The sequence below is a fragment of the Erinaceus europaeus genome, chromosome 10, assembly GCF_950295315.1.
Source record: "Erinaceus europaeus chromosome 10, mEriEur2.1, whole genome shotgun sequence".
In the NCBI taxonomy this organism is placed as follows: Eukaryota; Metazoa; Chordata; class Mammalia; order Eulipotyphla; family Erinaceidae; genus Erinaceus; species Erinaceus europaeus.
In genome coordinates this window covers 33,911,494-33,931,365 of record NC_080171.1, presented here as the reverse complement: position 1 = coordinate 33,931,365, position 19,872 = coordinate 33,911,494, and the positions used below count along the sequence as shown (strand labels likewise).

At 42.0% G+C, this 19,872-nt stretch overlaps 1 protein-coding gene across 11 annotated transcripts in view; it reads right to left on the bottom strand.

The window, feature by feature from the left end:
* Window positions 1-19,338, bottom strand: part of TLE1 (TLE family member 1, transcriptional corepressor) — a 107,569-nt gene extending 88,231 nt beyond the window's left edge. For all 11 annotated transcript variants that reach the window (XM_060199514.1, XM_060199515.1, XM_060199519.1 and 8 more), the window contains exons 1-4: window positions 19,197-19,338; window positions 18,326-18,426; window positions 16,832-16,895; window positions 16,673-16,717 (exon numbers count right to left, since the gene is read on the bottom strand). In XM_060199514.1, coding sequence (XP_060055497.1) covers window positions 16,673-16,717; window positions 16,832-16,895; window positions 18,326-18,426; window positions 19,197-19,220 — 234 coding nt within the window. In that variant the 5' untranslated portion in view covers window positions 19,221-19,338. The remainder of the gene's footprint in view (window positions 1-16,672; window positions 16,718-16,831; window positions 16,896-18,325; window positions 18,427-19,196) is intronic.
* Window positions 19,339-19,872: the final 534 nt, after the last annotated feature.

Sequence of the window (19,872 nt, the reverse complement as noted above, 5' to 3'; positions counted from 1 at the left end):
TCTGAGCTGTGTCCTCTTTCATCCCCAAAACTTATAAAAACACAGAAGGAATTTCCGCTGCGATATGCAAGGCAAAAAAAGCACACAATGTCCCAGTAATGTATGTCCAAATCAATCCCAGTGGTCCTGCTTGTCTCCATCATGACAGTTATTTTATGCTTCCCCAAATATCTGTATGTAAGCAATAGCTGTGAATGTGATGGTCCACAGACATCTTCAGCCCACAGATTAAAAGGACAAACATAACAAAATTTATTCAAATTTTGACTGCAATTTACATATTTTTGTAGTCAAAACCTATATGCATGCCTCATCAAGGTTCTCAAAGTTTTCTTGATCTAGCCAAATAACTTAATTCTGCACAATACCTCTTCGTTTTTCAGAGTGATAAATTCTTCAATTTTAGACTTGGGTTTTGTTTTTTTTTTTAACATCAAAAAGGAAAAATCAGAACTGTGCTTCTCCTTTATGCTGCCAATACCCACATCATTAAAATTAGTGAAATTCTAGTTCATCCATCCCCTTAAGTGAAGAAAAAAAAACCTCAGCTTCATTTTCATTGGTGGTTCTACTAACTACTTAAGGTTGTTTTGATGTTTGGTCTAAATAAGTAATTTCTGCCTCCTCTAAATTCCTTAGACTGCCGAGGCTGCCAAGGGGGATTTACTTACTTATTTATTTGTTTAAAGTTCTCTCTTGTGCCTAAACATAAATGCTCTGATCACACAGGGAAGCAAAAAACTTGAGATGTAGTGAGGAAAAAAACCTGGAGTTGGAAGAGCCACATGGGATCATGGCCTAGAATTCCATCATCATAATACATTTTTAAATGGACCAATACTAGATTTCAGTATCAGCCATCCTGCAGAGTGCTCATGTGCCAGGCATCTCAGTAACTGCTCCTGGAGACATACATATACTCCAAGTACCCAATGTGGTGAGTACAACTATCCTCCCTAACCTTCTAACCCATTTTCTCATTTCAAAGGAATGATGAAGACCTACACAAAAGGAGGCTCAAAGGATTTAGTGTGCCTACGGCACAATCCCTAAATCACATGGGACAGGAGTAGATGGGATCTTTGACCACCTGAATATGCTTGATTTGCAACAACAAACCTGAGACGGACTACTGAAAGTCACACACAGACACATACATACACACAGACACACAAACACACACACACGGTAAAGACTACTAAGAACCAAGAGAGTACGTGTAGTTACAGGGTGCCTGAGACTTGGAGCCCATCCCCTACTCTGGTGACCCATCCTTTATTCTTTCCATACCAGACCACAATGCAGATCAATGTTAAAACCCCCCTTTCCTAAACTGAAAGTAACCTTTTTATTTTCACTCACTAATCCATAGAAGCCTTTCAAATGGCACAAATAAAGGCAGCTGCATTTTCTCTAAATCAATTTTCTCCCCAGCCATCAACTAGATGTTCCTGCTCAGAGAAAGAACAGCCCTCCCCTCCTAATTCAAAAATCCATATACTGCCACTGCCCTTGCAAACTGCTAAACAAGCAGTATCGGCAAGTCACTTGTGTTCTGTAATATATTTACTGCAAATCCCAATGGCTAGCCTCCTAATGCAGTTTTCTATTGTGTCTCTGTGTGTCAATACACTGGCTGGTCACCTTACATTTAAGAGGCTCTGACCAGCTGTTTGCTCAAGGCATCAAGAGGGCTCTGAGAGGAGACAAAGGCTACACTCTTAAAGGCCTGAACCTTAAAGAGCCTCCTCCATGCACTGGGGTCCTCAAAGAGGTTTTGTTTTCTGGTACTTCTCACCCCATGTGCCACCCACAGGCAGAATAATTTTAAATTCCTACCAAGACTATTTCTATCTCTACAAGTTCAAAATCAGAGTCCTTTTGAATCATTATTTCCTGATTTCCTACCAATCAACAGTAAAGCCATTTGCTTCCATGGTTATGCTAATCACATCATAATGGTTTATTATAAGAGTCAGGAGATAAGACAGGGCTTGGGAATGGTGAGTCCCACTTTTCTGTTTAAATACAAATGTCTGCTTTTAGGTGGCAGCTGAACAAGTAAACACCTCAACACAATATAATGGTCAATCACCTAATATAATCATGTCAAAAACACAAAAAACATGTCTACAAAATAAAAGGTTACATTCAGGAAGGAAGAAAGAAAGGAAGAGGGAGAGATGAGGGAGAGAAAGGTTACACTCAAAAAGAAGGGCTACAGGTTGATCAGAACATGGATAATTTACTGCAATAAATCAACAATTAATTGCAAATACAAAGATTTTCATTAAGCTCAAAATGACGAAGCAGAATGCTATGAACTCTGATTTAATGATCAACTACTAAGGGGCGGGGGGGTGGTGCACTTGGTTGAGTGCACACATTACCAAGCACAAGGAACTGGGTTCAAGACCTCAGTCCCCACCTGCAGCAGGAAGGAAACTTTACAAGCAGTTAAACATTGCTACAAGTGTTTCTTCTCTCTCCCTCCACTATCTCCCTTTCCCCTCTGAATGTCTCTGTCCTATCAAATAAGTATTTTTAATAATTATCAACTACTATTCAAAGGCATGGAAAGAAGAAAACTGCTAACACATATCACAATGGTATTTAAAAGCCATATTTAGAGAAAATACTTCATTTAAATAGGGTTGGTAGCTTTAAAAATTAAAAAAAAAGGTCTGGGGGGCCCAGCAGTGGCAAACCTGGCCAAGGGCACATTATTACCATGCGAAAAGACCCAGGAAGGGGTTCAAGCCCCCAGTCCCCACCCACAGGAGACTTTCATGAGCAGTAAAGCAGTGCTGCAGGTGTCTCTCTCCGCCTTCCCTCTCAATTTCTTTCCATCTCTATCCAGTAAATAAAAAATTAAAAAAGAAATAGTTAAAAAAAAAAAAAAAAGGCTTGGTCAACTAATAAACCTTTACAAGTTTTCCAGAGTTATTTATCTACCTGAGTGGGTGGGTGGGTAGGAAGGGGAAACAGAAGGGAAGTTTTTGAAAAGGAGCTCTTTCAAAACTTTATGTAAGGTACGTGCAGACAAATATTATACAATGTTAAGTTAGATTCCTAGTATTATATACTGATAGACAAGTATGGTAAAAATACCCACTATGTACTTTTCTCCTTTTCTGTGTATTTGAAATTCTTCATAAAGAAATGTTTAAAAGGCAAAGTAACTATATAAATTATGTAGTATAAATTGTCGAATGTAAAACATTAATTCCCCAATAAAGAAATTTTTAAAAATTATTACTAAGAAAGCTGGTGACTCAGTCTCTTTTAATGCCCTAGAAAAAGCTTCTAAAGCAACTTATCCTCAACTTAATTTAGTGGCAGTGGTCATTCTTTGTATAGAAGCAGTGATGCATGCACACTCAATATGCACAGAAACCAGGCCTCAGCAACATGCTACTTCTGTTATCTATCATTTTAGTACAAATCCAAATGTTACTATAATTAAATTCCTCATTAAGTCTTAGTGCACACTTGAACTATAAATCATCTTTTAAAAACTGAGCAAAATGTCATGCTGGATGAGACTTAGAAATGAAGTTTATAAAATAAAAAAAGATTTTTCAAAATTTTTATTATTTTATATTTACTTATTTATTCCTTTGTTCCCCTTGTTATTTTTATTGTTGTAGCTATTATTGTTGTTGTCTATTGATGTTGTTATTGGATAGGACAGAGAAAAATGGAGAGAGGGGAAGACAGAGGAGGAGAGAAAGATAGACACCTGCAATCCTTGCGTTTTGCGCCATGTGCGCTTAACCAGTTGCGCTACCGCCCGACTCCCAAAATATAAAAAATTGTGCTGTTATAGCACAAGATCTCACATTTCCACCCTTAGAAAATAAAAATAAGGGGAGTCGGGCGGTAGCACAGCAGGTTAAGCGCATGTAGCGCAAGGACCTGCATCAGGATCCCAGTTTGAACCCCCGGTTCCTCACCTGCAGGGGAGTCGCTTCACAGGCTGTGAAGCAGGTCTGCAGGTGTCTTTCTCTTCCCCCTGTCTTCCCCTACTCTCTCCGTTTCTCTCTGTCCTTTCCAATAACAACAACAACTTCAACAATGAAACAAGGGCAACAAAAGGGAATAAATAAATAAACATTAAAAATTATTAAAAACCATCTTTAAAAAATAAATAAAAATAAAAATCAGGTGGGGAGACAGCATAATGCTGCAAAAATTATGCAAAAGACTTTCGTGCCTGAAGCTCTGAGGTCTCAGATTCAATCCTCAGCACCACCATAAACTAAAGCTGAACAATGCTCTGGTGTTTCTCTCTCTGTTTCTTTCTCTCTTCATCTCTTTCATTAAAATTAATAAAATACATTTTACAATGCTAAAATAAAAATTTAAATGTATTTTAGTAATAACAGAAACAGAAATTGAGACTAGAAGTGATTCTCAAGATTTTAACTCAAGACTTCATGTCCAATACTTCAAGACTTAATAAGAGTTCAATACTTCATCCAGTATGCCACTATACTTGTGTTCTCTATCTCTGTCTCTCTCTCTCTAACTTTTTAATCTAGAGCCATAGATCTGCTGAAGAACCCTAACATGCCTAGATGGTCGAAACTGTAGTGCATACTTGATTTTCACAAATTTCAGAATCATGGAGCCAGGAGGTAACACAGGTCTTCAGGTATCTATCTTTCTCTCTCTTTCTCTCTCTCCCCTCCCCCATCCAGTTTCTCTCTGCTCTATCAAGTGTAATAGAATGAAAGAAAAAAGAAAAGGAAAGAGAAATAGTGGTAGCTGGGAACAGTGGATTCACAGTGCCAGCACAAAGCCCCTGCAACAACCCTGGAGTATATAAAAATAAGAAAAAATATAAAATATTTATATAAATATAAAAAGAAGAGTTGGGGATCGGGCGGTATAGCGCAGCGGGTTGAGCGCACGTGGTGCAAAGCGCAGGGACCCCAGTTCGAGCCCCGAACTCCCCACCTGCAGGGGAGTCGCTTCACAGGTGAAGCAGGTCTGCAGTGTCTGTCTTTCTCTCCCTCTCTGTCTTCCCCTCCTCTCTCCATTTCTCTCTGTCCTATCCAACAACGAACGACATTAAGAATAACAATAACCACAAGGCTACAACAAGGGCAATAAAAGGGGGAAAAGATGGGCCTCCAGGAGCAGTAGATTCATGGTGCAGGCACTGAGCCCTAGCAATAACCCTGGAGGCAAAATAAATAAATAAATATTAAAAAAAATAAGAGTTCAGAATCCAGAACAACTACAACTACCACCCTACACAAGGCCTACATTAAACACCTTACTTAAGAAGTACCTACACTTCACAGAAACCACTGGGAAAGGTAGATCTAAGTCTCAAACTTGTTTGCATTTCTTTTAATCCTTAACTTAGATCAGAGCACGCATAACTGTGAAAAAAAAAAAAAGATTTATGGGAGTTGATTGCAATAATTTTTTAAAGATTTTTTTATTAGGAAAGGCAACTATGGTTATGAAATTCAATGTTCTCTCTAAATGTCAAGTAAGGGGGATTTTTGCTTAAGGAAATAACTTTGCTTATAACAACAGCATTAAATGCAAATCTCTTATTAAGGGGGTGGGGGAGCCACCACCACCCAGACAGCAATCAAACAGATTGCAAACTAGCTGGAGTACAAAAGAAGCACATGAAAAGCCATTATTACAGAAAACAGAGCAAAAGTAAGTGGTGTGACAACCTCCTGTTGGGGCAGGCATGAAAGGCCTTGAGGGAAACAGGCCCTGCTGTTATTTGAACTGTATCTCTACTGAGGAAAGCCATTTGAAGTTTGACAGAAAAGCCTGGACTTTTAAATAATAATAGTAGTAATAATGATGATAATAATAGAAAAACAACACATTTGAGACACAAAAAAGAGACCCATTTGGCTGAATTAAAAGGATCTGAAAGAGGAGGCTGAGGGGGACAATACTGAGTGGCAGGCAAGAACAGATATACTAGAAACCACAAGGCTCAAGTACCTGAGGATGTTTTACATTCCCTACCTTAATAATGCAGCTTTTCCAGGCTTACAGTTCCATTGTGCTGACTGGCTTTAAATACTGGTTAGTGGGAGAATGGTGGGGACCACCAAGGGCAAACCAATGGGGTGCCCTCAGAACAGGAACTTTTATTTTAACCTGTCTGTTTAAAAATTCCATCCACCTTGGGGGCCAGGTGGTGGCGCACCTGATTGAGCGCACATGTCGCAAGGCGCGAGGACCCAGGTTTGAGCCCCTGGTCCCCACCTTCAAGGGGAAAGCTTTGCAAGTGGTGAAGCAGTGTTGCAGGTGTCTCCCTGTCTCTCTCCCTCTCTATCATCCCCTTTCCTCTGGATTTCTGGCTGTTTCTATCCAATAAATAAAATAAAAGATAATTTTAAAAAATTCCATCTATCCAAGTACACACAATAGAGTATGATAATACAACCATCATTTAACACATGTTTTAGACTCTGGTTATGTTTTAGAACTTTTTGTGAACAGGTTGCAAACTAGTAGATTCAGTCTTGGCACTAGTATCAAACCCAGGCTAGTATTGTATGTACTATAGAGGTTTGACAAATGGCATAATTTGCAACTAAGTTCATATCCATCTACATTCTGAAAAAGAACAGACTCTACCTCATCTAATGAATACTGAGTACCTAGCAAATACCCACTAGTTTACAGAAATGACTGCATATACAAACCAACCCTCCTAGTGTGCAAAACAGTATATATATGCAGAGTTAAGTTTTTTGTTTTGTTTTTTCTCTACTTTGTAGGTGAAAACCATTGAAACTGACAGAATTACCAAACCTTTTTTCCTTGTGATTATCTTTCCTTATGTTTAAAATGTCCCTTACAGTTTTTCTGCATAAATATTTTGTAATCAAAAACTATTAACTAGCAAATAACATTGTAAAGGGGAGGGGGAAGCTTTAAAAATGTATTTTACCTAGTTAAAATGTAGGTATGTGGGGGGAAAAAAGCAATTTACTGAGTTATACTTAAATGTTGTTCCAGAGCAGGTAACAGAACTAAATTTAGTGATTAAACATTGAAATCTGGAGTGCTCCTGGAGGTAGCACAGTGCAAAGCATTGCACTCTCCAAGCATGGGGTCCTGAGTTCAATCCCAGACAGCACATGTACCAGAGTAATGTCTGGTTCGTTCTCTCTTTCTCTCTGCCTATCTTTCCCATTAATCAATAAATAAAACCTTTTTTAAAAAAATACTGAAATGTAAAATAAGGAAACATGAAACTGTGAAATCATTGGTCATTTAATAAAACTTTATGGCAACATTTCTTGGAGCTTCACAAAAAAGTGTTATGCTGCCTAGGCAGCTTACAAACTGAGCAACTCTGTAAATAGTTTTGCCAGCAATTTCAGAAAACTTGTTGCTGTTGTTAACCCAAGCAGCATACAGCAACAGGAATATCTCTGATAATGTTAAAATTTTCAGAATTTTTTTTTTCCTTTTTACCACAGCACTGTTCAGCTCTGGTGTATTATAGTGATGTGGGGGATTGAACCTGGGACTTTGGAGCCTGAGGCATGAAAAGTCTGTTTGCATAACCATTATGCTATCTTCGCTTGGCAGGTTAAATTTTCAGTATAGTTTTTTTAATCAAATCATGCCTCAAAAAAAGAAAGAGGGGGCCAGGTGGTGGCACACCTGGTTGAGTGCACATATTACAATGTTCTAGGACACAGGTTCGAGCCCCCAGTCCCCACCTGCAGGGCGAAGCAGGGCTGCAGGTGTTTCTCTCCCTCTCTATCACCCCCTTCCTTCTTGGTTTCTGATTATCTCTATCCAATAAATAAAGATAATAAAATATTTTTTAAAAAGAAATTTTTCAAAAATAAAGAAAGAAAGAAAATCTCTCTCACACACACTTCTTCTCTCTGATTAAGCCTTGAAAGCAAAGTCATGGAATGATACTTCAGCACATTTCTTAAAATTCACCTGCCTTTGTGGCCAGTAAAGAGCCTAGCCTAGAAGAACACTAGACAGGAATACACAATATTCTCGGTTTGATCCCTGACACTGCACATGCCAGAAGTGCTCTGGGTTCTCTCTCCCACGTGGAACTCCTAGTTGTAATAAATAAACTAAAATAAACATAACTCACCTGTCCTATTAGCGAGGACTGTTTTGGCAGCATAAACATGTCTAGTCTTGTCAATAAGCCAACAGAGAAACTGGGTTTTCAAAAGTTTAATTTAAGCCCATCATAGCAAGTTGCAAGAATTTCAATTTTCAAAACTTGGTAGCTACAATAAACAATAAGAACTTGGGGGGGGACACAGGGAAGTAATCAATTAAAACCTAAAAAATCCAGTTAGTATTTCAATTTTCTCTAATACACTTCTAGAAACAAAAATATAACAGGACTGTGAAGACTCATGCCTATGCAAACTTAAAATAGTTCCATACATAAACTAGTAACTAACTCTAGTTTAACTGCCACACAAGCTGATTTCAGTATTTGCTAGTAGAATGTATTTTAGGGGCCACAAAATGGCATACCTGGCAGAGAGCACGTGACAACACAGGAGGTTCACAAGTGGTAAAGCAGTGCTATAAAAACATCTCTTTTCTCTTTCCCTCCTACCTCTCAATCTCCCTTTTCTATCTCAACCTCCGTCTATCCAAAATAAATAAAATATTAAATTTTTCTTTTAAAAACATTTATTTTATGAGGCAGTGATGCACCTGGTTAAGAGCACACATTGCAGTGTGAAAGGACCCGGGTACAAGCCCCCAGTCCCCACCTGCAGGGGGAAAGAGTGAGGAAGCAGGGCTGCAGGTGTCTGTCTCTCATCTCCCCCCATCAACCTCCACTCACCTCAATTTCTGTCGTGAAAGTGAAATAAATAAAAATTAAAAAAAAAAACACTTATTTTATAAAAGATGGGGACAGGGCTTTTACTGGCGGTAAGAGGGGGTATACTGAGGAGGCATCAGTAATGTAACTCAGGACACCATGCACAGTATGTGCTCTATCACTGAGTCACATCCCTTGCAGCCAATAAACACGAGTTGGAGCACATCTTAAATCCTTTGGTTTATGACACTCCTTAACTGACACTCACAAGGTGCTGGGTTTTGAACACTTGTGTGGGTGCAGTGTGGAGAGCTGGCTGATTCCTCTCATAACCAAACTTTAAAAAAAAAAAACAAAAAAACCTGCCCCTCTTAAAAGCAGAAGGACAAAGGCCAGGTAACTCGTTAATGACTCGTTAATGACTCACTCAGTCACTAATTGAAATTCCTCAACTTTTATGTGTTACATCAAGGCAGACCCTAAGCTCCCAAGAGCTCCTAACTGGATTCCCTTCCATCACTTAACCAACTTCCAGCTAGAGAATGGAAAGGTGAGGGCCTGGCAGTAGTGCAGCAGGTTAAGCACATATGGCACAAAGCAAAGGACCAGTGTAAGGATCCTGGTTCGAGGCCCCAGCGCCACCTGCAAGGGGGTCACTTCATGGGCAGTCAAACAGGTTTGCAGGTGTCTTTCTCTCTCCCTCTATCTTTCTCTCCTCTATCATTTCCCTTTGTTCTATCCAGCACGAACAACAGCAATGGCAACAATAAAAATAACATGGGCCAAAAATGGGGAAAAATGGCCTCCAGGAGCAGTGGATTCTTAGTGGAAGCACTGAACCCCACCAATAACCCTGGAGGTAAAAAAAAAAAAAAAAAAAAAAAGGTGAGGGAGTCATCTGACCCTATGCTTGCCCAATCCTGCCTGAGCAGCCTCACCTTGTTACCAACCCAGTAGGATTTTCTCTTTATAAAATTTGGTATTTAGGGGGCCAAGTGGTGGCACACTTGGTTGAGCACACGTCATAATACACAAGGACCCAGTTTTGAGCCCCCAGTCCCCACCTGCAGGGGGAAAGCTTCACAAGCAGTGAAGCAGTGCTGCAGGTGTCTCTCACCCTCTCTAACCCTCCCTTCCCTCTTGATTTCTGTCTCTATCCAATAAATAAATATAGCAAAAAATTCTTTAAAAAAGAAACTTAAAAAAAATGGTGTTTTGTAGTATACTATACCAAAGTAAAAGACTCTGGGGTGGGGGTGGAGGGTTCAGGTCCTGAACATGATGGCAGAGGACCTAGAGGGGCTTAGATTGTTATGTGGAAAGCTGAGAAGTATTACACATGTACCAACTACTGTATTTTACTGTTGACTGTAAACCATTAATCACCTCAATAAAGAAAAAAGTTAAATAAATAAAAATTAAAATCTTGATATTTTGTTCCTTGGAGTTTTAGGTACTAACTTTGAACTTTAAAATATAGTCTGCCTTGAAGATTATGCCATATATATATAGATAGATAGATAGATATAGTTTATTTACAGACAGAAGTTGAGAAGGAAGGGGAAGATAGGGAGTAGAAAGATGGGACCAGGCAGTGGCACACTTGGTTGTGTACACATATTACAGTGTGCAAGGACCTGGGTTGAAGACCCTGGTCTCCACTGCAGGGGGAAAGCTCTGCAAGCGGTGAAGCAGTGTTGTAAATGTCTCTCTGTCTCTCCCCCTCTCTATGACCCCCTTCCCTTTTGTTTCCTGGCCACCTCTATTTATCAAATAAACAAAGATATTCTAAAAAAATAAATAAATAAAAAAGAAGAGAAAGAAGGGTACCTGCAACACTGCCTCCTCACTGATGAAGCTTCCTCCTTGCATGGGAACCTGGAGGCTTGAACCCAGGCCCTTATACACTGTGATGTGTGTGCTCAACCAGGTATGCCACCACTGGGCCCCTGAGATTATATTCTTGACACCTTAAATTCTGTACCCAAGGCAAGTGGCTCATTGGTCTCGCCTCTTCCAAGCACTGGACAAAATGTCCCAATTACTGTTATCTGTTAAATCAAATGGTGAAGGGTTGAAGCAGGTGCCCAGTAAGTATATAGTAATCTGCACAGCAAAGACTAATTTTGCACCTCAGAATCTAGTCTCTAAATACACAGCAGTTTTATCTTTTAAAGGACAAGCCTGGCTAGTGGAAATAAAGTTGCAAACCACTCGGGATCTTGATGACAGCTATCCCCTTTGTACAAAGGTTATTAACACCTGGTGGTGTTTAACTTCTAAGTGCCTACATGCTCCAGCTACATTTCATTCTGAGACTTAAAAGCCTGAGCGTGAAACACCATAGACAGAAAACACATGGTTAAAAATACATAAAATTTGCCAACTAGTGAGACTTAACTTTTGTTTTATTTTTTATTACCACCAGAGTTACTGCTGGGGCTTGATGGAGATACTAGGAATTCACCACTCCCAATGGCCATTTTTTTTCTTTTTTTGCCTTTCTATTATACTAGATAGAACAGAAAGAAATTGAGAAGGGAGAGGAAATACAGAGGAGGAGAGAAAGAAAGACACCTGTAGATGTGCTTCACTGCCTATGAAGTGCCCCTTGGCAGGTGGGGAGTCGGGGCTCGAGCTTGGGTTCTTGCTCATGGTAGTGTGCGTGCGCTTAACCAGGTGTACCACTACCCGGCACTAAGACTTAATGTTTAAAGTATTAACCCACAGATGAACTCAACAGTTCTACCTAAACACATGTAAAATACCAGTAAAGAATAATTTATTCTTTAAGAATAAAAATTAGAGGAGTTGGCGGTGGCGCAGCGGGTTAAGCAGTGGGTTAAGCACATACGGCAGAAAGCACTCGGACCAGCATCAGGATCCCAGTTCAAGCACCCGGCTACCCACCTATAGGGAGTTGGTGCCCTTCACAGGTGGTGAAGCAGGTCTGCAGGTGTCTTTCTCTCCCCCTCGTCTTCCCCTCCTCTCTTTATTTCTCTATCTATCCAACAACGACAGCAATAACAGCAACAATAACAACAACGACGATAAACAACAAGGGCAACAAAAAGGAGAAAAAATAAAATAAATAAATAAAAGAATAAAAACTGGGGGCAGGTTAAGTGCATATGAAGCAAAGTGCAAGGACGAGCTTAAGGATTCCAGTTCAAGCCCTCAACTCCCTAACTGGGGGGTGGGGGGTGTCACTTCACAAACGGTGAAGCAGGTCTGCAGGAGTCTTATCTTTCTCTCCCTCCTCTATTTCTCCCTGTCCTATCCAACAACAACAGCAATGGCAACAATAAGAACAACAAGGGCAACAAAATGAGAAAAATGACCTCCAGGAGCAGTGGATTTGTAGTGCAGGCACTGAACCCCAGTGACAGCCCTGGAAGCTATATATGTGTGTGTGTGTGTATATATATATATATATATATATATACACACACACACACATATATCAGCAAACTTTTTAAAAAAAGAATAAAAACTATTTTATTTCTACTTTTAATGAAAGAGGTACAGAGAGAAACCAGCTGCTCAGCTCTGGCTTAAGGTGGTGCTGGGGATAGAACATGGGACCTCAAAGCCTCAGGCAGGAAAGTCTTTTGCATAACCATTATGTTGTTTCCCTAGTTCCTTTAAGAAAAAAAAATTAGGGTGGGAGTATAGCATAATGGTTATGCAAAGAGACTTTCATGCCTGAGGCTCTCAAGTCCCAGGTTCAATCCCCCACACCGCCATAAGCCAGAGCTAAACAGCTCTGGTAAAAAAAAAAAAAAAAAAAATTAAAGCAGTTTTACTCCAAAATGAGGTGCTGTGCTTGCTTAAATGTCACAAGGAGCTTAGAAATGTGAGTCTTACTAGTTTTTTCTTTCTCATCTCCTTTTTTACTTTGCAGCCAGAATTATACAACAGTTTTTGTACATGCATAACATTTCCCAGTTTTCCATGTAACAATAACCTACACCACTAGGTCCTCTGTCATCCTTGGATCTGTATTCTCCCCACCCACCCACCCCAGTCTTTTACTTTGGTGCAATAGAATATATCACTTTTAAAATTTGTTGTTTCATTACTTAATTCCTCACCCCAAGTGCTCAGCTGTTCAGAAATACTTCCACAAAGTGACATGGGGGATGAACAATCAAGCTTACTGCATCACTGGGCCTCACCAGTAGTGAAGAACAGGTTTCTAATCTTTTGTCCTTAGGTATATTTGAACTTAAAGAAAGTACTGCTTAGCTGGACACAGATTTTTACCTACCTATAGCCCCCACAGACCAGTCTGCCTAATTTCTGTAATTCTTAAAACACATGGCAAGCCCCTACTTGGTTTTGTTTGTATTTTGTTTTCTCCACTAGAGCACAAGCTCAACTTTTGCTTATGGTGGGTGATGCTGGGCATTGAACCTGGGACCTTAGTCTCTGCATGAAAGCACAACCATTATGTATGCTATCTCCCTGACCCTAATTCCTGATACCTTTAAATCTGTTGATAGTAAAATGGGAAGAACAGCTTCACCAATATACCCAGGCCAAAGGGTGATTTGGCCTCTGGCTTCTTGCTCCCAATGGCAGAGGAGTGGACACAGAGAAGTAGCACTGATTTGGGGAATAAGTGACCCAAACTCAAGCTTTAGTGGGTGCTCACTCATGATAAGTACCAGACTCTGAAAGTGTATCGGTCCTTAGCTACTTCACAGGATGAAGCAAATCAATATTGGAAACTGTTATGGGGCAATCCAGATAGTTCACCTGGGTGAGTGGCTACTCTGCCATGTGTAAGACCTAGAGCCATCAGTACATCCCAAAGAAGTGCTACAGTGCTGGGAGCAGGATTTGGTGATACAGTGTTGCTCCATCTCCCTCTAAATAAAAAGGTCAAAAAGTAAAAAATGAGGCAATAATACAGCAAACCACTGAAATGAGAAAGAACTTTATAAAAACAGCTCTGCCTAACACACTGCAGCCCTCTAATCAACTAGACTCACAGCAACCTATTTTTTTAAAACACACTCTAAATATGTTGGTAGTATCAAAACTGTTTCCTCTTTTTATGAGGTTTTCATCTCAAGAGGTAAGTAAGACCAAAAAAAAAAAAAAAATTAAAGGTGCATGAAAGATCTAAGTATCCATTACTAACCCCTATTCCTTCTGCCTTTTGGTCACCAGCCACAAATGGGAGCAGAGAAAGGGAAAGGCTTATCAGGAAGTGTTGACACAACATAAACATGGGCTGCAGGCACTAAACCAAGTAAGGAAACCACAATTATACCATTCTTGATTTAGACACACTTCCACTTTAAAGCTTCCAGACAGTGGTAAGATATGACACTGAACTCTCTAAAACCCATTCCTTGGACAAGCCTGATGAAAGGTGGGGAGGGAGAGCGGTCACCACACTGGAAACAAATCTTAACAGCATTAAAGCTCTCTCCAAGGAAAGTTTCCTCATCACTGCATTTTTTTTCTCAGTAACAAAGATGTTGTCAGAAATGACAATTTTTTGTGTCCCCTGATGATGCCTTGCTAACATTTGGTTATAAGCCATAAAGCAGGACTAATTTCAGCCTGTCAGGAGTCTTGCTAATGCCCAGTTTCCCCCTAGAGAGAATTCCTGTCAAATCTAATGAGAGCTCCAAAGGCCCTCTCTACAATATAATGAGCACTTAGGCCATGCTGGTGATCAGGCGGCAAAAAGCATCAATTTGAGCCTGGCTACACCCTGGGGGCCAAACGTCACCAGTTTTAATAAGAATTATGATTACTAGCTGCACCAAATGCCTCCTCAGAACTTATTATTAATGTGTGACATTCAGAAGGATGTTTTTCAAATGTAAGGCCACTTTCAACTGAATTATAGCACTGCTCTGCACACCACTCTTTAGTTAAGGGTCTTTCCACATTTATAATATAAACTACATTTCAGGGGGCTTAATCTCCCATTCTATAAAAAACATGGTGTCTCTCAGTTCTTAACATTTTTCAACTTACAGAGCCAACTATACACATCATATTTTAATGATGTACTGGCTTATGACTGGATAATATGTACCCACAAATAGCTGATGGAGTACAGAAATTCATTAAGAAACTATCTTCACACCACAGGGGCTCCTAGCTCTGTTTAAAGACTTCTTCATCCTCCTTCCTTCCAGATAAAGAAGAGGTCACTCCACCATATGACAAGAACCCAGAAGAATTACAAACCACCTTCTGCTCCCCAATAAATCCAGCACCAGCAAGCACCAGCACGCAGAGGTTTGCCCTTGTAAAGAGTAGGTGAAGTGATAAACCTTTGAGTTTATGAGTCAAAGAGAAAACAATTCTCTTACTCTTCCAAAGTATCACTAGAAGAAAAAAAGGGGGGAGGGCTGCAGGATAACTTACTTTAAGGCAAGGAGCAAGCTCATTTACACAATTTAAAATGACCATAGATCTAAGACCAGTTGCTAACAAGTTACAATTGCCTCTGTTAGGCACTAGTCACTTAAACACACAAAAACAAAGGCATAAATCCAACATAAAACAGTCTACTAACTTTGCAAATCAGGATAAAAATTTTTTTTAAATCAGCATTTTTAAAGGCTCAATTATATTATCAAGGAATGGCCCTCACCTTAAACTTTCTTTCCAAGCACGTATCAGAGATCTAATGTACATGATGATAATTTTACATTATGAAATCTATAATGAATTAAAAATCAAAGAGTGTAGAGTTACAAAAGCAGAACTCAACTCTGAAACATAGTTGCTTAATGAAAGTCTTTGAATATAGGGAAGATCTGAAGGCTGAACTAATCAATTTCTCCACTGTGCCCTAGCCGGTCAGCCATGCTCTTTAATTTAATGAAACAAGGGTTTGAGATGAAATAGCACATATACATCAAGTAAGAATTGTATTGTTGCACTTTGAAATGTGTCCAACTGTGCAACTTCATCTGATGATAATTTTTTAAGAGGCAATCGATTTCTAAAAGACTTATTGTACCAGCGTCTTGATGAAAAAGTGAATGTCAGCATATCTCCAGAATACTTACACCCTGCCATTAATGCTTTCTTTGGCAGACAATGACTACTCAATTGAGGGTCCTTTGGGCTGAGCAATCATTTAGCTTTTCTTCTCTTATGAGGTCCTTAGTGCCTTGTTCCAGCTCAATACTCTTTTTATACACCATTATAGTAGCCATAAGTGTGAATTTTATGGGAACTTGCAAACTCATAGTCATAGCTAGAGCTTTCCAGTCACTAATCTTTTCATGCTTTTAAAACCACTAGAACTATAAAGCAACTCACAACATACGCTGTGGCCACAAAAGGATGCTTTATTCGCCTCCAAACCTGTACTAGCTGAGGAATTTTTTAAAAATACGCTTTCTGATAAGCCATGACTTCCCAAGTCTAATTGTTGTACCCCCAAAGCATAGGAACACCAGTTTCATGTATCTTACTTTGTCATATTAAAGATACTCCCAATTATCTTCCTTCCCACCCCCTCCTTCCTTGCAAATCAGACAGAAACATTCTCTTGTTTCAAAACTCTAAGGAATCCCTAGCTCTTTTGAGAAGAAAATCTATCCAGCTAAAAAGTCAAAACTCAGGGTGGATCTCAAGGATGTTGATCCCTATGCTTATGAACAAACTAGCTCAGACTTCCAAAATACCTCTCATCTAACTCATTTAAAGATCCCATAAATGCCAAAAAGAAACCTTTGTCACAGAATGCCACCAGTTTGCAGGAAGGGATACCAAAGTAAAAAAAAAAAAAAAAAAACTGAAGACAAAACCAGATTTATAAAATCTAGCAACTGCCCTCTCCTTTCAACTTGAAATTTAACTAGCACTTACCTGTTTATGCATTTCTATGTTTAATCCATATGACATTTCATAATACTGGAAAAAGAAAAGGGGGAAGAATCAAGCATTTCATTAGTCCATGTTGTATACTGCTAAGAATATTTATTTACAAATACTATGTTAAAAAGGAAACTAATTGTTGATACCTACCATCACATAGTGCCTCTGCATTTCTGTCTTTTCACTTGCCAGTTTCTCACATTCCAATTTAAGGCTATGAAAACAAAACAGGCAACTTAATGTAAACATTATGTCACTTGTTTTAACATCTGCCTCACATATTTGCACTTCAATGAAAAACAGACCAATTTGGAAAAGTCATAAACTAGGTAAACCTCTAAAACTTTGTCCTTGCATTTTATAGGGAAAAGAAATAAAGTGAACACTAAAGGGTATCCATTCAACTACTTTTTTTCTTGGGTGTGTGTGTGTGTAGTAATAACCTGGGCAAATGTTAATAATGCAAAGTCTTGTCAAGATCTACGATCTACCCAGAAGACTATTCTGGTTAGGGAAGGAACTCAAGTTCATTCCTAATCCCCTTGTACAACCACCACTCTTGGGCTGTACCCAAGATGGCTGTATACCAATTTTGCCAACTCAAACAGGCTCTAGATTTGAACAGAAACCATACTTAAAGTTACTTCTACAACTGTTGGTCCCTCTCAAAATCTTTGGATTTTAAATTCCTGCCAAAATATGTTAAGTAGCCACTGCAACGAAGCAGAGTGAAGTTAAGTACTCCTGACTCAGTAAATATAGTGTGAGCAGGTATGCCTTCAGTTCTACAGCTTATAGTCAAGTAGACAAAAGGTCAATAATCAGAAATCCCTGACAACTCCACACCCAAACATCTGTGTGCTTTTTCTCAAGCATAACAAAAATAATAATTGTCATTACAGTTATTTCTTAGCTCTAGTCAGCTTAAAAGTTCATAGCACCTAGGGTAGAATGCCATTTCTGATAAGCCCACAAATGGAACAGTACTTTGCAAACAGTTTTCACTTATCAATCTTTTAAAGTAGGTGTCTTTTTATTAAGAAACCAAGATGGATGAGATTCAAATCTCTTGTACTGTCCAAACACACCCAGAAGGACACCCAGGAAGGGGATCTTTACCTTACACTACACACCTACCCACCACTAACCACCAACCGGCACATTTAAAAAAGCATGTAGCCTTCCAAAATGGACTTTGCCTCAAACAACCCAATTCTCCAGTATGGCAAACAGCAATTTCAACACTACTTTGCCTCCCAGAGCATGGCTCTTCAAGACTGGGGCTTCAAATAAACCAAGGTTTCAGCTCAGGCTATTGCAAAATAAATAGACGAAGTGCAAATATTGACGGTTCTCATGCATCAACCAAATACATGAAAAAAAACCTTCTCAGAACAACAGCTAATGGGCAAAAAAGAAACAATGGGTGGAGGGGGAGGAGATGGAGGAGGAGACACAAGACAGGAGGCGGCCGGGTAAGAGCCAGGAAGGGGGGTTCGGTGAATGACAGATCGGTAACTGCGACTCCACACGCCACCGCCTGGACGCAAGTACTAAGTACAGCCACCGACACTAGCCTGGGCGACAGGAGGCAAGAGGCTGCCCGGGGGACCACACGATTGATCGGCAAGACTGGACACGCACCTGTGATACTGGGCCTGCAGGAACTGGAATTCCTCTTTAATTCGGTCCAGGGACTCTGGGATAGTGAACTTGAAGGGCTGGCCTGCAGCCTGGTGCGGCGTCTGGGGGCGACCAGAGAGGAAGGGGGGCCGAGGGAGGGAATGCGGGTGGATGGATCCAACAATAAATCAAAGGGCAGAGGAGTGGGTGGTATACAAACAAACAAAATATTAATAAAGTTAGAAGACGCAGAAAAGTGACGCCACCCTCCCGCCCCAAACTCTAGCTCGCACTTCACTTTGGGGAGATGGGCAAAGTGGCCCTTCACCGCGTCCGCCAGCTTCTAAAAAGGCCAAAACCGCTTCCAACCTCCGGGCGGGTGGCGCTAAGTGCAGCGGGTCATCGGACTGGAAGGACGGGGACTCCCCACCCCCCTCCCCCAGGGGTGGCGATAATGACCCGGGGGACCGGAGGAGAAAAACAACTCCCGGAGCTCCCAGTTCCCAGAGACGCCGGGGCCACCTCCGGGCGCGCCCGAAAGAGGTCCACATTGACATGTAAATAGGCGAGACCAGAAACAAAGGTGGGGGGCGCCCTACCCGCCTCCCCTCGGAAGGGGGGGGAGGGGAGAGGATGTGGTTGTCAGAGCGAAACCCCAGCCTCCCCGGGCGCCCCCGCCCGCCCTGTCTAGACGTCAAGCAGGAGGGGGACCAGAAGGGAGGGGAGAAGGGAACGCAGTTACAGCCCACTCCCTTCACCCAGGAGGGGAGGCCCCGGGCCCCCCATCCCGGCACCCCCACGGCAGCCGCCACCCAGGTCCCTCCGGCCCGGGGGCGCCCCCATCACACCCACACACACACACACACACCCCGGCCTCCCGGCCGCGCCTCACCGGGTGCCGGCTCTGCGGGAACATCACTCTGGCGGTGGCCACGGCTCTGTTCCCGGGCAACTCAATTCTCCGCTCAATTTCCAACTTTAATCCCGCCGAGGACAATTAAGCCGGGAAGCCCCAGCCGAAGCCGGGGGCGCGCTGGCCACGCACGCAGGCGCGCTCCGCTCCGCCAAGGCGCCCCGGCCGCCCGCTCCTCGTCCCGCCGCCGCGGGCTCCGGCTCAGGGCCACATCGCGGGGCAGCCCGGGCCCCGCTGCACCGACGACCTGCGCGGCGACCACGTCGGGGCTGCGCTCCGAGCCGCTGGCCTCGGCCGCCGGGAGGGGAGGCGGGGGCGCAGAGTTCCGCCGCGCTCCACTCAACGATCCGCGTGCGCGGCGCCCGTCCCGGGCACACAAATCCAGGCGGCGGCCGCTTCCCCTCGGTCCCCTCGGTGCGCCTCCTCGCCGGGTTGCTCCCGCGGCGTCCGGCGCGGACGAGGGGCAGGTGGCGCGGCGTCCCTCCCGCTGCTCACCCCACACAAACCCGGCGACGTCCGGGGCGACCCCCGCGGGCCCAGCGGCGTCTGGAGCGGGGCGGTCGGCGGCTCCCGGGAGGCGGGGGGGGGGGGGCGAGAGCAGGGCCTCGCCAGAGGTTCCGCGCGCGCCCGGTGCCTTCGCAGCCTTGGCCCCGGC